Here is a 23,612-nt window from a genome sequence, read left to right as displayed (position 1 = left end):
CTCTTTCCCCAAAAATGAGTATTTTAAAAATCTCTGTCACACTGCAGAATAACAAAGAATTGATAAAACTTGGTGATATATTGACTATAAGGACTGAAGGAGAGTAAATGAAAATTTTGCCTAGGTTTCTAGTTTGAGACTCAAGATAATTATAAGTTGGGAAGGTTAGTTTGTAGAGAAACATGGTGAGTTTGATTTTTGAAGATGTTTAATTTGAGATGTCTCCCTTAGGAAATAATATGATTGGTAGTATTACTAAGTGAGGAGGGAACCCTTAAAAAAATATCATCTGATTTAATTAGTCATCAAATATTTGAACCCCTCTGTAACATTTTCCCCAATATGAACCACTTATATTTGCATAACTCCAGTTACAGGGGACTCATTAACTGGAGCTCTTCTTTAGATAGCTTGGACCAATACAAGATTTTTCTTATATTGAAGCCAAATTCAATCTCCCCATAGCTTCATTACATTAGTCCCTAGTTCTACAAACTATATAGTCTAAATCGGTGGTTCTCAAATTTTAGCAAGCATCAGAATCACCTGGAGGGCTTTCTAAAAACCAAGATTTCTGGGCTCTGCCCCCCAGAATTTCTGATTCAGTAGGAATGTGTGTTTATAACAAATTCCCAGGTGGTGCTGGTGCATCTGGTTTAGGGACTCCACTTTGAGAGCTATTAGTCTGAACTTTGACAGCTTTTCATATATTTGAAGATAGTTGTTGTGTACCTTGTCTTTTCCAAGCTTTATTAAGTTCTTTGGAATATTTCCTATATATCATGACTTTAAGTCACTTTTCCATACTTGGTAGCTCAGATTCTGAGAGTGAAGAACTCTGGAGTAGAATTCTTTACATACAGTCAGGAGCCAACCATAAAAAGACCTCATGGTTCAGTGCTCTAAAATACTTTGCACTGGTAAATGTTGAAACTTGTGTGGTGTCTTATAGGTTAGTTCCTAATTTACCTCTGATGGGAGAGGAATCTGCCTCCATGTAAATGTACTTCACAGCCATAGTCCTTTTTATTAGCTTTCTTTTTAAATTAAGGGAAGTTTCCTTCAATATTGTAAGTTTAAAATATTCAATATAGCAGCAGGCTAGGGTACTTTTTTTTTTTTTTTTTTGCGGTACGCAGGCCTCTCACTGCTGTGGCCTCTCCCGTTGCGGAGCACAGGCTCCGGACGCACAGGCTAAGCGGCCATGGCTCCCGGGCCCAGCCGGTCCGCGGCATGTGGGATCCTCCCGGACCAGGGCACGAACCCGTGTCCCCTGCATCTGGCAGGCGGACTCTCAACCACTGCGCCACTAGGGAAGCCCAAGCTAGGGTACTTTTAACTTAAGGTAATGTTGCTGATTAAGATGGCTAGAGTCATCTGGGATCTCAGAGAAAGGAGCTTTCAACAATATTTTTAAATTATTGGTTGTTATTTGTTCTTAGGTTTATCTGCATTATTAAAAGAACTATCATGAATATTCTGGTTCTAGCAAACATCACTGTTTATTTACTTAAATAATTTCTAGGAGTGCAAAAGCGGGTTAAAAAGTTTGTACAGTTGTAAGGCTCTTGATATACATTGCTCAGTTGCTTTTCTGATAGTTTGTACTGATTCACGTTTCCACCAGTAGTGCTGAGAGTGTCTCTTTTATCACACCCGCTCCAAAATTGGGCATTGTGAAGCTTGTTTGATAGGAAAACAACAGCAACAACAATGTCTTAATGTGTTAATTGGCATTTCTTAATTAAAGGAGGTCAACTAGTGAGGTTGAATATTTTTCATATTTATTTCATTATTTCTTATGTAATTAGTTGCTTTATATTCATTGCCCATGTTTCCATTAAGATGTTAGTATTTCGTTAACTTGGGTATTGACTTTTTGTCATAAATGGGGCAACTATTTTTTCAGGTTTTTTTTTTTCCTTTTGACTTTCTTAGTACAGGTATACCTCATTTTATTGAGCTTCACTTTATTGTGTTTTGCAGATAATTGTGTTTTTACAAATTGAAGGTTTGTGGCAACCCTGCATCCAGCAAGTCTGTTGGTGCCATTTTTCTAACAGCATTTGCTCACTTTGTGTCTCTGTGTCATGTTTTGGTAATTCTCAATATTTCAGACCCTCCACCAGCAAAAAGATTATGACTCACTGAAGGCTCAGATGATGGTTAGCATTTTTTTAGTACTAAAGTATTTTTAAATTAAGGTATGTACATTGTTTTTTTAAGCATAATGCTATTGTACAGTTAGTAGACAACAGTATAGTGTAAACATAACTTTTATATGCACTGAGAAACCAAAAAATTCATGTGACTTTCATTATTGTAATATTCACTATATTGGAGCGGTCTGGAATTGAACTCATAGTATCTCCAAGGTATGCCTGTATTCAGAAATTTTAGATTATATTGTCAGTTTTATATATATTTTTTGTTCAGTTGGGTTTGTAACTACAATGTATTTCCTCTCCCAGGTCAAATTTATTTATTTAGTTAGTTAGTTATACTGAAATATTATCCATTAGTAAACAGTAACTTTCCATACTCCCCTCCGTGCAGCCCCTAGCAACCATCATTATATTTTCTGTCTTTATGAGTTTTGTTTGTTTGTTTTGGTTTGGTTTGGTTTTTTTGCGGTATGCGGGCCTCTCACTGCTGTGGCCTTTCCCGCCGCGGAGCACAGGCTCCGGATGTGCAGGTCCAGCGGCCATGGCCATGGGCCCAGCCGCTCCGTGGCATGCGGGATCCTCCCGGACCGGGGCACGAACCCGCGTCCCCTGCATCGGCAGGCGGATTCTCAACCACTGCGCCACCAGGGAAGCCCAGTATTTGTCTTTTTTGATTGGCTATTTGACTTAGCATAGTGTCCTCAAGGTTCATCCATGTTGTAGCATATTGCAGAATTTCCTTCCTTTTTAAGACTGAATAATATTCCATTGTGTATGTGTATACCACATTTTGCTTATCCACTCATCCATTGGTGGACACTTGGGTTGCTTCCACTTTTTAGCTCTTGTGAGTAACGTTGCTGTGAACATTGGTGTACAGACATCTCTTTGAGAACCTGCTTTCATTTCTGGGGGGTTATATACCCAGAAGTTGAATTGCCAGATCTTACAGTATTCAATTTTTAACTTTTTGAGAAACCACCATACTGTTTTTCACAGTGGCTGTACCATTTTATATTCCCACCAGTAGTGCATGAGGTTTTCCATTTCTTCACATCCTTGCCAATACTTGTTTTCTGTTTTGTTTTGTTTTTTATTAGTAGCCATACTAATAGGTGTAAGGTGGTATCTCCTTGTAGTTTTGATTTGCATATCTCTAATGATTAGTGATGTTGAGCATCTTTTCATGTGCTTACTGCCCATTTATATATCTTCTTTGGAGAAATGTCTATTCAAATCCTTTGCCCATTTTTAAATCAGGTTTTTGGTTGTTTTAGGAGTTCGCTATGTATTTTGGATATATAATTTGCAAATGTTGTCTTGGCACCCTTGAAACTCTTATTAAAAAATCATTTGACCCATATATGCAAGGGTTTATTTCTGAGCTCTCTGTTCAGTCCCATTGGTCTACATGTCTATTTTTATGCCAATACCACATTGTTTTGATTACTGTAGCTTTGTAGTAATTTTGAAATCAGGAAGTCTGAGTCCTCCAGTTTTGTTCTTTTTCAAGATTGTTTGGCTGTTCAGGGTCCCTTGAGATTCCATATGAATTTTAGGATGGGTTTTCTGTTTCTGCAAAAGTTGTCTTGAAATTTTGACAGAGATTGCTTTGAATCCGTAGATCACTTTGAGTAGTTTTGACATTTGAACAATATTAAGTCTTCCAGTCCATGAACATGAGATGTGTTTCCATTTATTTATGTCTTCTTTAATTTCTTGCAGCATTATTTTGTGGTTTTCATTGTATAAGACTTTCATCTTCTTGGTTAATTCCAAGTATTTTATTCTTTTTGATGTTATTGTAAATGAAATTATTTTTGTAATTTCTTTTTCAGATTGATCATTATTTGTATGTAGAAATGCATGGTTTTTTGAATGTTGCCTTTGTATCCTGCTACTTTACTGAATTCACTTATTAAATCTACTGTCCTTTTTGTGGATTCTTTAGGCTTTTCTTTGTATGAGATCATATCATCTGCAAACAGAGATAATTTTCCTTTCTAATTTGAGTGCCTTTTATTTCTCTTTCTTGCCTAATTGCTCTGGCTAGAACTTCCAGTACTATGTTGGATAGACGTGGTGAAAGCAGGCATCCTTGCTTTGTTCCCCATCTTAGAGGAAATGCTTTCAGTCTTTTACCAACATGGGACATTATGTTCACTGTGGATGTTTCATCTATGGCTTTTATTATGTTGAGGTAGTTTTCTTCTGTACCTAGTTGGTTGAGTGTTTTTTTCATGAAAGAGTGTTGAATTTTGTCAAATGCTTCTTCTGCATCAATTGAGATGATCATGTGGGGGTTTTTTTCCCCCTTCATTCTGTTGATGTCGTGTATTACATTGGCCAGTTTTTGTTTGTTGAACCATCCTTGCATTGCAAGTTTTAATCCCACTCAGTCATGTGTATAGATAGTCCTTTGAATATGCTACTAAGTTCTGTTTGTTAGTATTTTGTAAGGATTTTTGCATCGATGTTCATAAGAGATACTGGTCTGTCTGTAGTTTTCTTGTAGTGTCTTTGGTTTTGGTATCAGGGTAATGCTGGCTGGCCTCATAGAATGAATTAGGAGGTGTTCCCTTCACCAATATTTTTATCATGGTTTTGGTTATGATTTGATTTTTTTTAAATGTAAATCATTGATCTCTCTGGGTAGTGATAATGTGACATGGAGAAACAAATTTAGTTTTAAATGTTTTCCATATTGAACAGTTAAAAAAGAAAAGATAAAGTAGAATATGTTCAATTCTATGGTAATAACTTTGAATCTAAATGAAATGAAACTTTCTGGAACAATATAATATTCCATCTAGTTTCAAGACAGGTAAACTGAATTTATTAATACCACTGCAGATGTTATAAAAATTAGCTTCAAAATCAGCTTCAGAGCCAAATGTTTCATTAGTGAACTTGTCCAAATTTAAATCTGAAGACATAGATAATTTAGTATATATACATTTTATTACAACATAGAAAATGGGAAGTTGTAAAACTTTCCAATTCATTTTATACATCTAGCATAATGATATCAAAACCTGACAAATTTAACAGAAAAAAAGAAAATGTCAGGTCAGTCTCACTCATAATAATATATATAATAATATAAATAAAAATTATATATAAATATATTTTAAAGTTTAGTATAAAAATGTAAATTAAACTTGAACAATTTATCCTGGAAAGGTGATTTAATACTAGGAAATCTATTAATGTAACACATCACTGAAGAAAGGCAAGGTAAGTAAAATATAGTGGCCATTGTGGCTTCTTTTGCAAAAAGAAATAGCTATGTCACTGACAAATCTCACCAATCCTTTTGCTTTGTTTTAATTCTTATTTGTAAGCAGCATATACATGAATTTCCATTTTAAACCCATTATGAAAGGCCTTTAACAGGGGACTTTACCTCATTTATATTTTTTCATTACCTCATTTATATTTTTTCATTTCATTTTCATTTTTCATTTCATATTTTTTATTGTCAGTGTTGTTAGCTTTTTCTTCTCCAGAGATTTGGTAAGGTGTATATTCAGTTTTAATGTTTATTGTGGTTATTTTAAATTTGTTCAAAAGACTCTCAAATCCATATTTCTGTAATAGTCTAAGTCAACACTTAAACAGATCTCTTTTTTTCCCCTCCTATATGTCAAACAGAGAGCTGTGTATACTTCATTTCTCTCCATCGCCCTATATAGTTATTGGGTGATATCTGTGGCTTTGAACCCTGGTTATTTATGTTATTTAGCTCTCTCTGTTTTTAACTGCTTTCAGTGGTCTTAACAAATTGTTTTGTATAACAGCTTTTCCATTTTTAATTTTATATTTTTGATTTGTGGGGTCTCAACTGGATCATTTATTCAAAAAGTTCTTTGAAGGAAGATACATGGAATCATATTTTCTGAGCCCTTGTGTATATAGTAATATATTTGTGGGCCTTCAGACTTTTTTTTTTTCATGGAGTGTAATGTTTTTGACTCCACAGGGTTTCTCTCTTAAAAGTCTGAAACTTTGTTTCATTGTTTTCTGCCATTTAATGTTGCAAAGAAATACAAAGTCAACTGAGGTGCATTTTTTTCTTCAGGTTATGTAGTTTTTCTATTTGTATGGTTTTAGAAATTTTGCTTTATTCATGTAGTTAAGATTTACCTAAGACTTTACAAGGTATATAACACTTTTCTTCATTGATTATTGCCTGGCATTTAGTGATGCAAAAGTTGAATTGTTTTTCATTCAAGAAAGTTTTCTTCAGCTTTGTCTTATTGATGCTTTCCATTTCTTAATTTATTCTTAGGATCAACTGTATTTCTTAGCTTACATCTCCTTCCTTTCTCCTCTAGTATTATATTTTTAATAGTTTTCATCTGTAACTTTTTTACTCTACATTCTAAGACATCTTCAAAAGTTTATGTTCTGTATCACTGAATTAAACTTGTCATAGTGTTATTTTTACCCTTGTTTACTCCAGTGTAACTTTAATTCTTAACTGTTTTTCATCTTTTCATCTTGGTCTATCCTCCAATGTTCTATTTCAAAGATAAGAAATCATCTTGTATTCTGCTGGTGCCAAATAGTTTTCCAGAATTTTGTATATGATTCCTATTTTTAAATGACTTTCCTCTCTTTGAATTATCTGAATGCTATTCCTCAGGAGTGTTTGCTGAAAGGCAATGTATGTAAATTGTCCATTGCTCTACAGTTTTCTCAACTCAGGTCATCTTTGATCTACAGCTGTACTGGCTCTTACATAACTGTTTTAGCTCAGTTTCCAGGATATTTAGTGGGGTTTTCTTTACCTTCATTGCCTGGTTGTGTGCTATTCTGAACAGGTGAGCATGATGATAGAAAAATGATAGCATCTGCTCCAGAGATCCTTAACACATGTTCCATAGACAGTGTTTTACATGGGTTACTCTTTTTTTTTCTTTAGGTTGCAGTTCACTGCTACAAACCCTTCTCTACTTCTTGTCAAGTTGTTTTCTGGGAAATTTATTCTAACTAGATCAAGAAACAGAGTAGTAATAGAGTGAGATGGGTAACAGGAAATATCACTGGCTGCTGTCTCAAAAAACAGTAGAGAAACCAGCTACATGGTTTTCTGTTAGTATGTTTCTGAACCAGAAGAACATAGTGAGAGAGGAGCTAGCGATCTTTGTACTTGCTTGCATGTGGCTTGTTCTCTCTCCCAGGGTAACTGGTGGGTATTTTCCCTTCCTGTTCCATTGGCTTGCACTACCTTAACTTGTTCATTCTTCTTTTTCAACCAATACTTAGTGAGTTCTGTGTGCCAGGCACTTTGCTAGGTACTGGATATATATAATGCTGAACAAAACAGTGTTTCTTCTTTCATTGATGGCAGAAATAGTTTTTGAACTTTGTCAGTAATGCATTTTGGTGATGATGTGATGTTTTATTTCCCTATTCTTTATTTTTTTTAATAAGTATTTCCTGGCACGTTGAGAAAGGCTATATTAATAACTCTAGCCTAGATACCAGTTTTAACTTATTTTGTCATGGGCATTTTTTAAGTTGCTCTGAATTAGGAAATAACTTTTATGAATACAGTGTTCATTATCCTGACCTTAGGGTATTATTTCCCCAAAAGCATCTTGTGACAGCTAATTTACTATTTCTTTTTTTCTTAAATTTTTTTAACTTTCTTAATTAGATGAATAAAATTATCATATCAACAAAGTTATCTTGTTTTATGTGGTGACCTCAACAAATGTTTTGGCATGATAGCACTTTAGCTTACCTTAGAATTTTCATATCTATTTGAAAGGCAAGCAGTAAAGCTGCATTAGGTGATAACAATGAAGAATTCGGTTCTTTTTAAAATATGTTATCTGACATGTATTTTTAAACATAAAATTTGAAGGATTGAAGGATTTTATTTTTCTCACCACTTTGTATATAAGGAAATAGAGGTAATTTTTGTATGTGGTGCTTATATTTAGAGAAAACTTATTCTAGAACTTTTTATACTCAGTGCTTCCAGTAAGTATTATGAGCTTTTAAACAAAACAAAACATCACAGAATTTGGCATATAAACAGACAAGAAGCACAAAGTACACACAGACCTATAAGTGTGAAATGTAATGAGTAAAGCAATTTTTTAATTTTAGTAATAAGCAAATCCATGAAAGCAAGATAGAATATTGACTTACAATTTAGGTAGCTAACGTGTTCATTATGTAATTGTAATAGAGTTATTGTTGAGGAAAGGGAACTTTAAGCAAAACAGGACCTGGCGATTAAAAGTCACATCTCTCGGGCTTCCCTGGTGATGCAGTGGTTGAGATCCGCCTGCAGATGCAGCGGACGCGGGTTTGTGCCCTGGTCCGGGAGGATCCCGCATGCCACAGAGCTGCTGGGCCCGTGAGCCATGGCCGCTGAGCCTGCGCATCCGGAGCCTGTGCTCCGCAATGGGAGAGGCCTGCATACCGGGGGGAAAAAAAAAGTCACATCTCATTTTAGTTTCCCAGGACTGCTCAGTATTAAAAAACAAGAAGCTTGTTGTGCACTGATTGGGGCAGAATTAAATTTATAAGATTGTAGTCATCTTGAGGGTAAGGACTATATCTAAATAGTGTGGCAGAATGTTACACTAAATAGTGGTTTGGTGATTTCGATGGAGAAGATAGAATCCTTAGGGGGAAACATAGTATCTTCTTAGGCTGTAATAAGATTAATAGTAATATTTGTTTTAAAGGTAGTTGTCAGGATTTGGAAGTATTTTCATGTTAGCTATACCAGTCTCAACCAGTTTGTTCACATCTGGGGCAGTTGTGTTAAATTTGATGTTGTATAGGGGAGGGGAACAACTTCATCGGGTGAAGTGCAGAGCATGTTGTTCACAGCTCTTTCACCTAGGGATTAGAAGTCTTCTCCGCCCCTCACCCCCCCATACCTAAGTTTCTGCAGAGATCCCATAGCGCTAATCTACATGCTGTCTTTAGCTGAAAATCAGGCTCAGAGAATTTACTGTTCGTGTTGGTCCTTCAGTTAATCAGTTTACATTCACGTTGGGGTAAGAAACATAGCTAATTGGTGCATTATAGTTATTTTGTAGTGGAGGTAAATTAGCATCGCTGAAAGATTCAAGCATTGTGTCCATTGGACACTTACCTGAGTACTAAGTTTGATGTTTTCTACAGGTTTGATATTTACAAGCTTGTTTTGATTGTGTTGTAGCTGAATACTTAACATGTTTCCCCTAAACTCTTTTAAAACAATCATGTTTAAATAACTTGTAACTTTAATTTTAAACTCTTAAGTTCTTTGTATTTATAATGATTTGTATGCCTGTTTCTAGGGGCCACCTACAGATGCTCCTGCAGTGGACACAGCAGAACAAGTCTATATCTCTTCCCTGGCACTGTTAAAAGTAAGTGTTGAATGGAGTTACTTGCTTCAGAGAGTTCAGCTGCTTTCTCTCTTTTACTTTGGAATATTTTTCACGTTAACCCTGTCACACATAAGCTGTTGTTTTAGGTGCATGTATAAAATAGTGTTTTATTTCCACTAAAACACAATTAAGTTATTAATTTTAAAAAGGGGGGTGGGTCCAAAGATCTCAAAGCTTTGTGTCTGTATATCTTCCTCTTTACAGATGTTAAAACATGGTCGTGCTGGGGTTCCAATGGAAGTTATGGGTCTGATGCTTGGAGAATTTGTTGATGATTACACCGTCAGAGTGATTGACGTGTTTGCTATGCCACAGTCAGGAACAGTGAGTACTTTTTTGGTTGCCTGATGCAAGTAAACGTGTTTCTTTTCTCTTTTCTTTCCTGTGTAAAATAACTCTCATCATATTGTAATTTTCTCTTCCTGATAGAAAAATTCATTATAAGATTAATGATAGAAATTTTTAGACCGTATTGAATCAAATCATTGATCTTTTAAATGCATTATGAATTCCCTGTAGATCCACAAATTGAGTTATGCTAACGTGTAATCCCTTTACTTGTTCTTTCAGCTTTAACTAGCATAGTGTACTGGATTTATAAGTTAGTTACCTTAAAATAGTAGGATACTAGTTCGATTAGTTTGAACACTTGGTTCAAAAGATTTCAGAGACACTCTTAATTAGAGTTTCAACTCACCTACATTATCTAGTCCTCATGTTTTGTTTTTATTGTTTTGAAATATCGCCCTTTTTAAAATGTTCTGTGTGTGGTGATAAATGACTCTTAAGCTTTTCCTATTCAAAATGTTAAGTTTAAAGAAAACAAAAAACCATGACAAACTTTAGTTCTTTTTGCCTTTTTCGCATGGTAATTTGTTAATAGACGAACCATACTGCATACACATTTTGAAAGTCCTCTACTTTAATGCATTTAGAATGCCTTGTTCTTTGTGGGAGTTTTTTGTTTTGTTTTGCTGTTTTGTTTAATGCATTGGACTTGTAGATAGGTGTGTATTTAGATTTTTTTTAATGGCCAAAAAACAATAACCATTTACTTACCTTCCAAAAAATAACACATATATCCTTCTCATCTGCTTGCCTAAGAAAATATAATATGATATTTGTCTGATGAATGTCCTTATGTGGATATCCATTGTAGTAAAGGGTTCTTAAGTTTTAATATCCTTTATTTCCTTGTACTACAAGTGCTTGTTTGACAATATAAAATAGAATATTTGATCCCCATGTTCATTCTCTGTAGTAGAGTTGGAAAGTTTTTCTTCTAGCCCAAGAGTTAGCAGACTTTTTCTGTAAAGACATATATCTCTGTCTCATATTCTTGTTTTTTTTTTTTTTTAAACCACCCTTTAAAAATGTTAAAAAACATTCTTAGGCTGTAGGCAGTAGATCCTGTTCTTGAGGATGCACTCTCAATTAGAATTCAAAATGCTGTTTATTTTGGTGGGAAGAAGTGCTTATGTTAACTGGTTTGTTTAGGTAGATTAGACTTAAATTCCTGATGTTAGAGGAAAACCTTGAGGGAGCTATAATGGCAGTGATCTATCACTGGAGAGATAATATGAATGCCTTTAATTCTTCCATGTCCTAAAATTTTCTTTTGGTTGAACTAGCAAAATAATGCAGCATTTAAAAGACTTGGTTGCAGATTGCCTCTTGTGGGGAATATTTTGAGAATGCTGTTATATTTGAGGTAATATTCAAATGTATATATTTCCCTCCAATTGCCTAATCTACCAAGTAGTCCTAACTAAAGCACTGAACATCCTCCCCTCCCAACTCAGCCAACCAAAAAACAAATAAAAACAACTCTGGGAAACTATTAAATTATTTTCCTTCCTCAAGCTGTTTATATTACTGAAGAAAAAAAAACCAACTTGAACTGTTGATTATTATAATAGCACAATATTTGTAGAACTTTGGATGAGATGGAAGAGGCCTAGTGCTTATCAGTTATCAGAGGATGACGTTAGGAAGTATGGTTGCCTAGACCGATCTAACCAAAAAATAGTTGGTTCACTTATTTGGTATTTCTGGTGTGTGTATATATACACACACACATTAGTCATGGCCATAAACTCTTTTAAAGGAGCCTAAAAACTATCTTAACTCAAAAAAAAAACAACTATCTTAACTCATTAGCTAACAGCAGTATGGTACTTGGCAATTTTTTTGTTTTCTTGGTACTTGGCCACTTAAAAAGTTTTATTGATGTATGATTTATAATTGAATGACATGAGTGGGTATCAAATATGGGTATCGAAACCTATTAAATTATTTTGGTATCCCAAAATAATATACACAGGTATTTAGGCAGTAGCTTTTTGTTCGTTTATCTTGTAATATAATTTTTTTCTCATTGTTATAGAAGCTAATCATTTTGCTTTCTTTCTAAATCAGGGTGTCAGTGTGGAGGCAGTCGATCCAGTGTTCCAAGCCAAGATGTTGGATATGTTGAAGCAGACAGGAAGGTAAGTATTTCAAATGATCATATAATGGAATTATGGGAAATATTTTCAGAAATGTATCTCAGAATTTTACATGTTCGTGAATATCATTCTTAGGGGAAAAAAGCCACGTAATTAATGAAAAAGTATCACTGTCAGTGCTCTGCACCACCTATCTAGTATCTCTTTCCTCTAGAATCATAGAAATTTGCCAGTTAGGAAACTGCCTCATGTTAAAATTCTCAACTGTTACATAGTAAATTTGGACTGTAGCTTCCCACCGTTTAGCATATGGAGTTACTCTCTAGTCACTTATAATTGAAAGAGCTTGTATGTTCCAAAATTTGAGAGTTGCAGCTAAATAAAATTCTGAATATTTAATTATATTTGTAGTCATATTGAGTTTTAAAGACAGGGAAAGTACAATCCAAATATTGTTCAAGTTTTTTACCCCAGATTAAATCTCTCAGTAGTTGTCATTCTCTTGCTCAAATTCTTCTACTGTGGAAAAAACTTCAAAATTAATGTTAGCAAAAGGCTCAGCAGCTGAGCAGAACAGTGCAAATTGGTTTTTGACTGAGTTCCTAGTTCTACTGCTGGTTTAATTGATATTTAATCCTTTCACAACAGTGGATCCTGGTGTCCATTGTTAAAAATGTACTCTGCCTGGAAAATCCAACTCCCAGAGCTAAGGAGTTAAAGAGTAGATATTTACTTGAATGCTGAAAGGGTAAAAACTGGCTCTGAGAAAGTGTGGTAACAAGGTGAAAAACTGAAAGCCTTATCTACCACTGCTAATGTGCATCTCTTAATGATAGCACTCCTTTGTCACACTTTTTCATTTCCATGTTTTCTGGATAATATGGTGTATGATTTCAGTGTTTCTAATGGTGCTTTTTCACACCTGTGTGTTTTTCATGTCTTCTTAATTTATACCCTGTTAGTGTGTTGTTTCTTTTCATATCATAAATGTATTACTTATTCTGTTCTGAACGGCTGAATGCCCTCTTTGTTTCAGGCCTGAGATGGTTGTTGGTTGGTATCACAGTCACCCTGGCTTTGGTTGTTGGCTTTCTGGTGTGGATATCAACACTCAGCAGAGCTTTGAAGCCTTGTCAGAAAGAGCTGTGGCAGTGGTTGTGGATCCCATTCAGAGTGTAAAAGGAAAGGTAGAGTGGATTCTATCTTTATTAGCATCTCCTGCCACATTCTATTTACAGATGCATCACATAAAAATCTGTTTTGTTTAAAGCATGATTCTTAATTACACAAAAAACCAACCAAACAAAAAACTGTACCAGTTAATAAATGTGTCTTGGTATTATTATTAGCAATTTACCTATTTAGAGATTTGTTTCTACTTTAATTAGTCTAATTATAAATGTTTACCTTTAATTTTTATTTCATAGATTTAGGAATGTTATTCATACTGAAAGCCTTCTATACACATTTTATTAATATTTTAATAAACATTGCTGTACCTTCTTTTATTTTAAAATGGTGAATTTGGGATCGGCACAACATTTAAAAAATCTAAAGAGCTCTGTGTGCAGACATTGTGTAGGACATATTCTGCAGTTGTAGGTTCCAAATATTTTAGACAGTGAAAACTTGACCCAAACACTTGGTATCAACCCTTTGCCTTTTTGGAGTGAGGACACAGATGAATGATTAGATATGCTAAATGATTCTGAAAAGAGATTAACTTGCAAAGCATATTGGGTTATAGTTGTTCTTTGTTGAAATCTTTTGTTCTTGTTTAGTTCTTTTTTCCTTCTTTTTTTTCTTTTTTCTTTCTTTTTTTTTTTTCTTCTTTCTTTCTTTCTAGCCCCATATGCCATTTTCCTATTTCCTGCCTCATGACAGCAGGGAGCAGCTCTATTATCACCTTCACAGAGCTGTCTGCAAATGTGAGAGGCAATTCGATTTTGCTCAACCACAGGGAGAGTGGATTAGAAAAACTACAGAGCATACAGAAATTGGCTAGGTGGTTACTGCTTTAAAATACTGCTGAGGTGTCTTGTTTGAGCATGTACGTCCATTGTAGTGTAGAATAATTGCTAAAATAAAATCACAATACATTTATGGAATCCTTTTTATGGAGCTTTTACAAATAATTTTTGGAGCACTTAAAAATAAATATTAGCTTGCTATCTATCAGACCTGGAGTTTGATAGTACTGCAGATTACATTTACATCTGCTCACCAGCTCAGACAAACTAAATATGGCTGTTTAAACATGGAGTTTTTATTTGTCATGAATTTGAACACTTTCTGACATTATATTATTGTGATGAATAAAAATTGAGGTCTTTTCTAAATCATGATCCTATTAGATGTGATTTAGCTTTTTAGAGGCAGAAACTAGCCACAAAAACAATAATAATAGAAACTGATATACTAGGCAGTTCTGAATGGATAACTTCTGAGGCTTGCTATATAACTATATTTCAATTTATTTACTTTCTTTTTTACTAAGTGTATTGTTATTTAACTGATATAGATAAAAGGAGTTGAAAATCTTTGACATTTGTTAGTTTTATGAATTAAGTACAGTATAATATTTAAGTTTAATTCTCTGATAATTAAGATACCTTATAAAAAAGTAACCCGTAAGTAACTCATTTAAGTAATAATTATTATTTTAGAAATATAATAGAATTATCTGATTAAATTCCCATGCCACAATATATACTACTAATAATTGAAGCTTAATTTTAAACATAATTAGAATTCTGTTTTGTAGTTTTAGTGTGACTTTTTAGGATACTTAACTCATGTGATGGTGGCTGCTTTGAAAAGGAAAATATAAACTTAAATACAATGAAAGAAAGCATTTTCAAAACAGAATGTAAATAAATGAATATGTGTTTTGGTTATCTTGTTTATAGTATTTTAAATGGCAGTTTTAGTTTCCAAACCTAGTTTAGGTATTATATAACTGTGGAGTTTGCATTGTTTGTTTCTAATTAACCATGATTCAAAGAATGCATTTCATTAAAAAATATACTTGTGTCACATGGCTCTCTTGTCATGTGGTAAAATGTATATTTAAAAATATATATCAAAAATTACTTTAGAAAATTACATGTATCGCTGTCTAGTTTTATATGTCATGAAAAAAATTATTTGGAAAAAATTTAGTATAAGCATCTATCACTGATGATTCGCATCACTTGTTGTACCTAACGAGATTCATACAATTATATCACCTCAAATAAGGATCCATTTTTTTGTCAGTAATGTAACTTCATTTATAAGGTGTCTGAGTTTGGTTATAATTTATAGTTCTCTCAGTGTCTCAAAACTGAATTAAATTAAATGTTAGTAAGTCCATGGCCAGAGTGTTCTAGTTAAATCATTATACTTAAGAATATAAACTTACAAGAAAATGAAGAATAACATAGGACTCTCCCTTCCCCTTCCCTGCACATGATTTATCAAAGCTGTCAAAATATTTAGCAAGGCAATGATTAGATCAAGAGTTAAATGACAATCTATATATAAAGGATTTAAGTGGGTGTCTGTTCTTTTAATACCTCTTTCCTGTATATTTTTATATTTTCATTTTTGTAAGTCCCAGTATTATCTGTTTTTTTGAGTGATTAGGTAAAAATGGATTCTTTCTTTGTAATCTCAATTGATTCAAACTGTTTGATTTCCTTTTATAGTGACTTGACTTTATCTTTATGGAATTATTGCTATGTGCCAGGTATTACGGCAATAATCATTTGAACTTGTCTCATTTATTCTTTTTGGTAATTCTGGAAATAGGTTCTATTATTCCATTTGTCAGTGAAAGGGTATAAAAATTTAGGGTCAAAAAGATTACTTTGTCCAAAATCATGCTATTATGTATTAAGCAGCAGAACAAGGATACAAATCTAGGTCTATAAAATTTCAGAACTCAAGCTGTTTACTGGCCCTTTAATATTAGACAGTTATGAACAATGTAATTAGAATAGCTCAGGAATGGAAAATGAGTACCAAAGTCATTGCAGGGCCTTTTCTTAATTTACGTGTGTAGATGTCATTCCCTTCAACATAAGTCAAGAGGAAGGAGCTGCTCAGTTTCTCAGAGTTCTCGAGAGTTCTGTGTACTATTTTTAGTAGGTATTATATATTAATTGATTTTCTCATATAGTATTTTTCTATTAATTAAAAACAGTTTAGACAGACTCATGTCTGTCAGCTTTTGTGACATCCCTAGGACCAAACATTGAGACCAACATAAAAAATAAAATGTACTATATGGTAAAGAATCCATATCACTCTGTATACCACATAATCTTGGAAATGTTTAAAAATGATACAGGCGAAAAATCAATGATAATAACATTTGTAATTTAAATGGAGTGTAAGCTTATAGAAATTACCAGCGAGCTCCACTCAAAACTTACCAGTGAAATAGTTTTTAAGATTCTGTTTTAGTTTACTTGTAAAGAAAACACGTATTAAAATATTTTAAACTTCAGTTCTCAAGTGGCATGGTGGCAACCTCTTGCTTAATGTTTTGTTATCTTGTATATTCAGCCTACAACTGGACTTAATCCAGCAACAAATTTAGAAGTAAATTCAACTTGTAATATGACTATACTTCTTCATTAGGGCAAAAAGAACAGTCACTTTGTGCAAAGTCATAAAACTAGCCTACAACCATGACTACTTCTGAGAACTAATTTTCTTGTCAGGATTCCTGTCAGTAAAATGTTCACATGTTACCTGCTAACTCCAAACAATCTTTGTGTCTGTTCTCTATTTTGAAAATACAATCACTAAAACCCCTTTATCTCAAATAAATCTTCACACTGGCTGGACTTTCTTGAAGATTTTTTATTTACTTTGATTGGAAATACTCAATGGGCCTCTGAAAATGTGGTGTTTAGTTTCAGATCAACTCATCATCAGGTATTTCTTAAGTACAGCTGATATGCCTGTATGCTAATGATTTGGGGATACAAATTAAATAACAAATGGTCTTAGTCTTTTTGAGAAGATAAGTCATATACATTTAGTGTCACTAGTGAGCCAGATAACATTCTGCTAGTTAATGTGCTGGTAATCCTACACTGCATACTGATATAATACAAATTATACTGATACGGCTTTGTTTCTGTAACTAAGTATTAAATTGGTTGCTAGTGACAAATGATTCAACAAATACTTATTTAGAACCTTTTATGTGTCAATATGCAATAAAATAGTACTTGTATAGCAAACATAGTAAATGCAGATTAAAAGTAGGCAGAAATCAGTGTAGACTGCATAAAGTAAATGAAGTTTGGACTGAATTTTAAGGACATCACTCTGTTATTGTTGCCTTTTAATCAGCGTTTTACAGAAAAGGTCGGGCTCTGAAGAGTAACTACAAATATAGGAGGAAAGAATTAGGGAATGTATGTTATAGGAGCTTACCTTTTATTTTCAGATATCTAGAAGGTCATCTCTTTTTCAAGGTAAGGGGGAAAATATTTTACTTATCCAAGAAATTTTGTATTCGAAAGTTTTAAGATGGTGACAATTTTAAACTACTCCACTAATAGTTTTGTTTTAGCATTTTCTTACTGTTATTAAAAATTATATACCACAAAGGCTGGGCATAAAGTAAAGAGCACAGGCTTTGGGATCAGGCCTGTATTAGAATCCAATTTTTATCTCTTCTTTATAGCATGACCTTGAGCAACTTACCTAATCTTGAGCTTCAGTTTTCTCATCTATAAAACAGGGATTTTAGTAACTATCTCATAGTATTATGAATATTATAAAGTGATATATGTAATCATTACAGTGCACATGCATATAGAAGGTGTGCAATAAATATCACTTTATTATTCTGAAGATTAAAATAATTGATACTTAACAGGAAAAACAACTAGCATATTTAAAAAAATAGAATGTGAGCATTTCTGAAAATGTTGTTAAGAACAAGTCTATAAATTAATTACTAACTTGCTCACTTTAGGAAGATGAAGGTAATAATTACAAAATAAATGAAAACTTTCCCCTTTATATTTTGTACGTTCAGACTAATTTAGGAATACTCTTCTGATTCAGCTGATTTTTTTATTGAGCACTTACTATTTTTCCAGCATATTTCTCTGGGGCATGCTGATGAAAAAGAAAATGAATATATTACTTTAAAATTCTGGCCTTTGAAATGATTGATGTGATTAAAACCATTTTGTGTTTCATTCACCTGTCTGTATGTTGTCTCTCTCACAAGATTGGAGCTTCTTTTAAGGGAGAAATGTTTCCATATCTTGGAATTGATGCAGTGTCTGCAAAAAGTAGTTTTTTAAAAATAAATGTATATAAGGTAAAATCAGGAATGAACGTTTCAGTGGTCAGCTAGCTGTTATCAATTCAGACTTTTAGCATATAAGAAAACTGCAACTAATTTTTTTGAGGTTAAGTAATTTGTATACATTAGCGGTGATCACTTATTAAATGAGTGAAACATGAGATTGACAAGGTCAGTGAGCCAGTTTGTTCATAGACATTAACCTTGATGAATCGGAACCTTGTGTAATCAGAGTTAGAGTTCAAGTTTATCATGTCATTTGTCTTCCAAAGGTAGTGGAAGATATTTAGAATAGCTGTCATTCATAAGATTTTCTGTTAATCAGTATCCCATAAAGGTTAATTAGGGCTGAATAATTCTTATCTCAAGATATATATATACACATACCTTTCCTTTGCCTAGTTTTTCAGACTGAAAGAGAAAAATAGAAAATAGGACACATAAAAATTCTATTTCCATTCCTAATATAGCTCTGTGAGCATACTCATCCAACTCTTGGAACAAGGTTAGTTACTGTATTATCTTTTGTTTGTGTCCTGTTTTTTACTCCTAGTATCAATTTGAAGTTTTATAACACTCTTAGACAATCTGTGAGGATGTCTAAGAAAATATTTTAGGTGCTAATGTGCATGTACTATTCCTGATAGACTTAATAGTCTTAAATTATAACATTAATTTCGCTGATAAATCAGAAATTGTCAGCTAAGAATTTTAAAGCAATTTTATGTTTAAAATTCTAAGAAGCATAAATCTGATATAGAACTAACAGTTCTTAGTTTTCTTCTTTTAATTTAGAGCTTCTGTATTAGTAATATAATTTCTGAGCTAATTTATTATTGTTTAGTAATTGCTATGCATTTGAGTGATAGACATCTGCTTCAAATTAGTTTGAATTCAGCTGTTTCTGTAAAGATATAGGAAAACCTTTAAAACAATGTCCCATTATCTATAAGAATATTATTTATTGACTCTTTTGCCTCTTGAATGCTTTTCTTTCCCCAGTCTAACGATCCCTGGTCATTCATTCAACAGACATTTATTGATCATTACTGTGTGCCAGGCATACAGTGGACACACAGGAGAGTAAGATCTACTCCCTGTCCTTAATGCCAGTGTTGTACCGGAAAATGGAAACTATGACTTTGTATAAAAGGCCTTTGCGTAGCCCATGTATATTAATTGTTTAAGGTCATATTCAAATGATTTGACATTAACCCTTGTTAATTGTGAGGATGTTTCTGGGCCTGGGACTTAGTTTTGGCGGGTTTAGTCTGTTGTTACCACTAATTTCCTGAAGAGGGTAGAGTTGATTATGGTGGTAAATTTTCTTCTAAGTCATAGTTGATTATTATTCTAATAATCAGTAATTATTCTTAGACTAGTAGTAAGCTTTTCAGTAGATGCCCACTGCCACTTTTTACATTCCAAATAGCTTTTCTGTATGCAGTTTTTATTCCTAATTAAACACAAGTCAGTGCTTTGTGATGTTTGAGTGTTTCATGAATTCAAAACTGAGTGGTGGTAAGGAAATGGGAAGTATATATTTTGTAAAGCTAGTGATTAGATTTTTATAGATAATGAATTTGTGGGGGCATTCAGTGGTAAAACTTTATATAAAACAGTAACCAAAGGGACTTCACTGGCTGCCTAGAGGTTAAGACTCCGCGATTCCACTGCAGGGGGTGTGGGTTAGATCCCTGGTCAGGGAACTAAGATCCCATATGCAGCGCAGTGTGGCCCAAAAAACATAACCAAAAATGCTTTCTTGGAGCTTTTCATTTTAATAGATATTTATTCTGCACCATATTAGGTGCCCCAGGTACTCTGCTGGGGAATGGATATTCAGTGGTGAATAAGACACAAACCTTGCTGTGAAGTAACTGAATCTAAGAGTGATCTTTTCTTGCATTTGTGTTAGGATAACTGTTACATCAAAGAGCTTGGTGATGAACAGTACTGGCTTTGGCATGCTGTGTATGTACAAATGATAGTGGTGTCACTTACTGGTTGTCATCTCATTTAATGTATTCAAGTCCTCGGAACCTTAGTTTCCTTATCCATAAATTGAGAATATTAATACCTACCTCTTGATTGTTGAATATTAGACAATATAATTTCTATATGATATTTTAACAAGCCCAATAAAAATATGTAAAAGTGATACATAGCAAAGTAATTGACCTTTGCATATTTTTCCTACAAAAAGGACTATATTTTTTGAGAGATGGCAGTCTGAAGGATATATTTGTATTTTTTTTTTAAAGGTGATGTTAAAGCACAAGAAATGTATGTTAAGTCTTTTATTTCCCTTATCCCCTCCTTACTGCCTTTCTAAAATGGGTGAGCCCTAGCCCTTAATCTCTAGAGCCTTTTATTCCTTTACTTTATGTGGGACTGTCAATAAGCATACCAGTTGTGTTGCTTTCATTTGTCTACTAGAGGGGAATCTGAAGTCACTTGCTCATTTTATGTTGGCTGACAGAGTAGCCACCAGATAGGATTGGTACTCTGAGTTGGTTATCTGACCAGTGACCCAGAGATGCTAGTATCTTGTAGCTCATTAATAGTCCCTGAAGAGTTCAGTTTTTAAGTTCACTGTTTATTCATCACCTGTAATTCTAGAAATACCTATCATAGAGGAGTATCAAAATTCTAGGCATATTGTCATTTTTTTAAAGAGATAATATTCAGTATAGCTGTTACATTTTTTCTTTATTTTATTTAGGAATTTTCCTAGGGAAATATGTCTTTAAACGTCTCTCCCTAATTTCCTGTTGGTATTTTCATATGCCAAATGTCTGTGGATACCAAATTTATAATTCTGATTTGATTTGGGGGGTGACTTTTTTCTAACTTTAACATTGTATTGCAGTAGCAGTATTCTGCTTAGTTTACTGGTCAGGTTGAGTGCTACGAGAAGCAAACGCCAAAATGGGATTCAATCTGTCTGACTGTGTGGAAGGAGAAAGAGAAAGTAGGATTGGGTAGGAAGAGCGTCAGACTGCAGCATGTTCCTAAGGTTTCAGCCAGGCTGTTGGGGAGTCCTTGAGACAGTTGTCCTTTAGAAGAACCCCTTATTTGGCAGGAATGGCTAGGTTTGTAGTACCCCTGCTGTGCTCAGACATTGGCTGGGAGTAGCCCAAGGGAGGTTTGACCTGGGGTGAACCCCCAGAGGATCCAAAAGTGTAGCATCTGGAGTTTGTGAGTCAGCTATGCTCTCTACAGTAGGTTCTATTGAAAGGAGATCTGAGCTAGGCAAGTCCATGAGCACCATAGTTAAAAACACTGAGAACTATAGTGGTAGGTACACACATATTATTTCATTTAATCTTATCATTAAATGGTGTCATTCATGAGCAAATGGAGACATTGAGAAGTTAAATAACAGTTATCTTAGCTCAATAACTAGCAAGTGTTAGAACCAGAATTCTAACTTAGGCAGGCTTCTGACTGCAGAGTGTCTTAAGCATTTAAATACCTATACCATACTGAGTACATGCATACACTGTAAAAATTTTGCTAAATTTATTTTATGACATAACTATATTCTTTTTAGAAAGTTTCATGAATCTAAAAATGTTTAATTACCTTTCACCATACTAGTTTTTAGAGATCGATTTGTTTTTATTAAAGTATATATATCCAAAACGGTGGCTTTACTGTTTGAATTTTGATGCATGTCTTCACTTGTCAAAAAAAGTACGTTATGCTAGTTATACTCCATCCCCTTTTCTCCCAATATATTGAAGTTGTACTACAGATCTCTAGCTACAATAAGCAATTCTCCAAGGATGAAGAAAGAAAATGTACATACACATAGGAATTTCTTTTCCAGAGCTAAAATTGACATTTTATAAATAATTTCCATGTTGCAAAGTTGAGACTAAGAAATCACAGCAATTCAGTGATATGCATTTGGCATGAGTCAGTTTTAGTTCTTAGTGCTTTTCATTGGAAATGGCATAAAAAGTAAGATTTCTTTGAATTTTTTATGCCGTGGGCTTACAAGAGACATAAGATGTTTTTCTCTTATAGATGCCTGGCAGTGCACGGCAGCAGAAGTAACGAACTGGTCACAAACCCCAGCAGTACTTCCCAGGTCACATGCACCCTTAATTTTTAAAGAATCTAGAAACAACCTAAGCAGTTGATAACAGGTCATTTCTAGGTGATAAAGGGTATTTGATTTCCACACCTAGCATTTTTATAGTCATTTAGAGACTTATTTATGGTGGTGGGTTTATATGTGTTTAAATATGTAACCTAACTGGTCACTGAATTGTAACTTTTCTTGATGTTTGACATTGATTTTGAGGTCTGAATTTTTTTTTTTCAAGCTTTTTTTCTTCCAGCTCATTTTATATATAAACACTTCCCACAGTAATTGACTTCAATATAAGGGCAGCTGGGAATGCCAAAGGCAGCTACTGTTAAACAAAAAAGGAGAGGGGGGTGGGGAGGGAGATAAATTATGAAGTACAGTATCTACTGCCAGAAGTGCTTGTGCATTTTCCTTTCAAACACCTTTGAATTAAATTAATTTTACAAGCTTTACTTAAAAATTAGTCTCCTTTGAATGTAAAAATTGGGAACCCTACATTGGTGCTTTAGAAATTTAGTCTAGTCTTTCAGTGACCTAGCAGTTGATATGAAAACATGAATTTAAAAATAAATAGCATATTGGATAAACTGTACCATACTCATGAAAGAAGCCAAAAAATTATGGATTAAACTGAATTTGAAAATAATTACAGTTTTGTGTCCTAAACCAGATTCGTTGTTAAAATGAAATGATAGGTCTTTGACCCTTGGGTGTGCTTGGAATAAATGTGGAACACAGTATTGTTTTTAAAACTATTTTGCTTTTATAAGCTAAGACAGATGTACAAAAAAGATGCAGTTTTTATTTTGTATTGGCAGCTTCCAAATATTTAGTATCTATTTCCAAGAATTGCAATTAGTAAAGCAACCATGGTACTGAAATCTGCACATCCCACAAGCTAATTATACTTGCAGGGTCAGAGTGAATACATATTTTCAGAAAAATAAAGGGTTATATAAATATGTGTCTTCTACTTGGCTGTTATATCACAGTTTGTTGATCTGGGGTATAATGTGTACAATTCACAAATTTGTCTGATAACAGAAAGTGGTGTGTGATTGTGTTTATTTTACTAACCAGTATATTCACAGCAATCACTTCCAAATATCTCTCCAGTAAAGATGTGTTAATTACAAAACAGACAAGGTCTTCTATTATATTAAAGCTACTAAC

At 33.7% G+C, this 23,612-nt stretch overlaps 1 protein-coding gene across 1 annotated transcript in view; it reads left to right on the top strand.

Annotated features, from left to right (window-relative positions):
- Window positions 1-23,612, top strand: part of PSMD14 (proteasome 26S subunit, non-ATPase 14) — a 92,935-nt gene that overhangs the window by 43,054 nt on the left and 26,269 nt on the right. The window contains exons 4-7 of the mRNA XM_007457002.1: window positions 9,479-9,550; window positions 9,776-9,895; window positions 11,990-12,060; window positions 13,055-13,205. Of these exons, the coding sequence (XP_007457064.1) occupies window positions 9,479-9,550; window positions 9,776-9,895; window positions 11,990-12,060; window positions 13,055-13,205 (414 nt within the window). The remainder of the gene's footprint in view (window positions 1-9,478; window positions 9,551-9,775; window positions 9,896-11,989; window positions 12,061-13,054; window positions 13,206-23,612) is intronic.

Source organism: Lipotes vexillifer, unplaced genomic scaffold (genome assembly GCF_000442215.2).
Source record: "Lipotes vexillifer unplaced genomic scaffold, Lipotes_vexillifer_v1.1 scaffold1861, whole genome shotgun sequence".
Lineage (NCBI taxonomy): Eukaryota > Metazoa > Chordata > Mammalia > Artiodactyla > Lipotidae > Lipotes > Lipotes vexillifer.
Note: the sequence above shows the minus strand (reverse complement) of the source record. Positions and strands in the feature narration are given on the sequence as shown.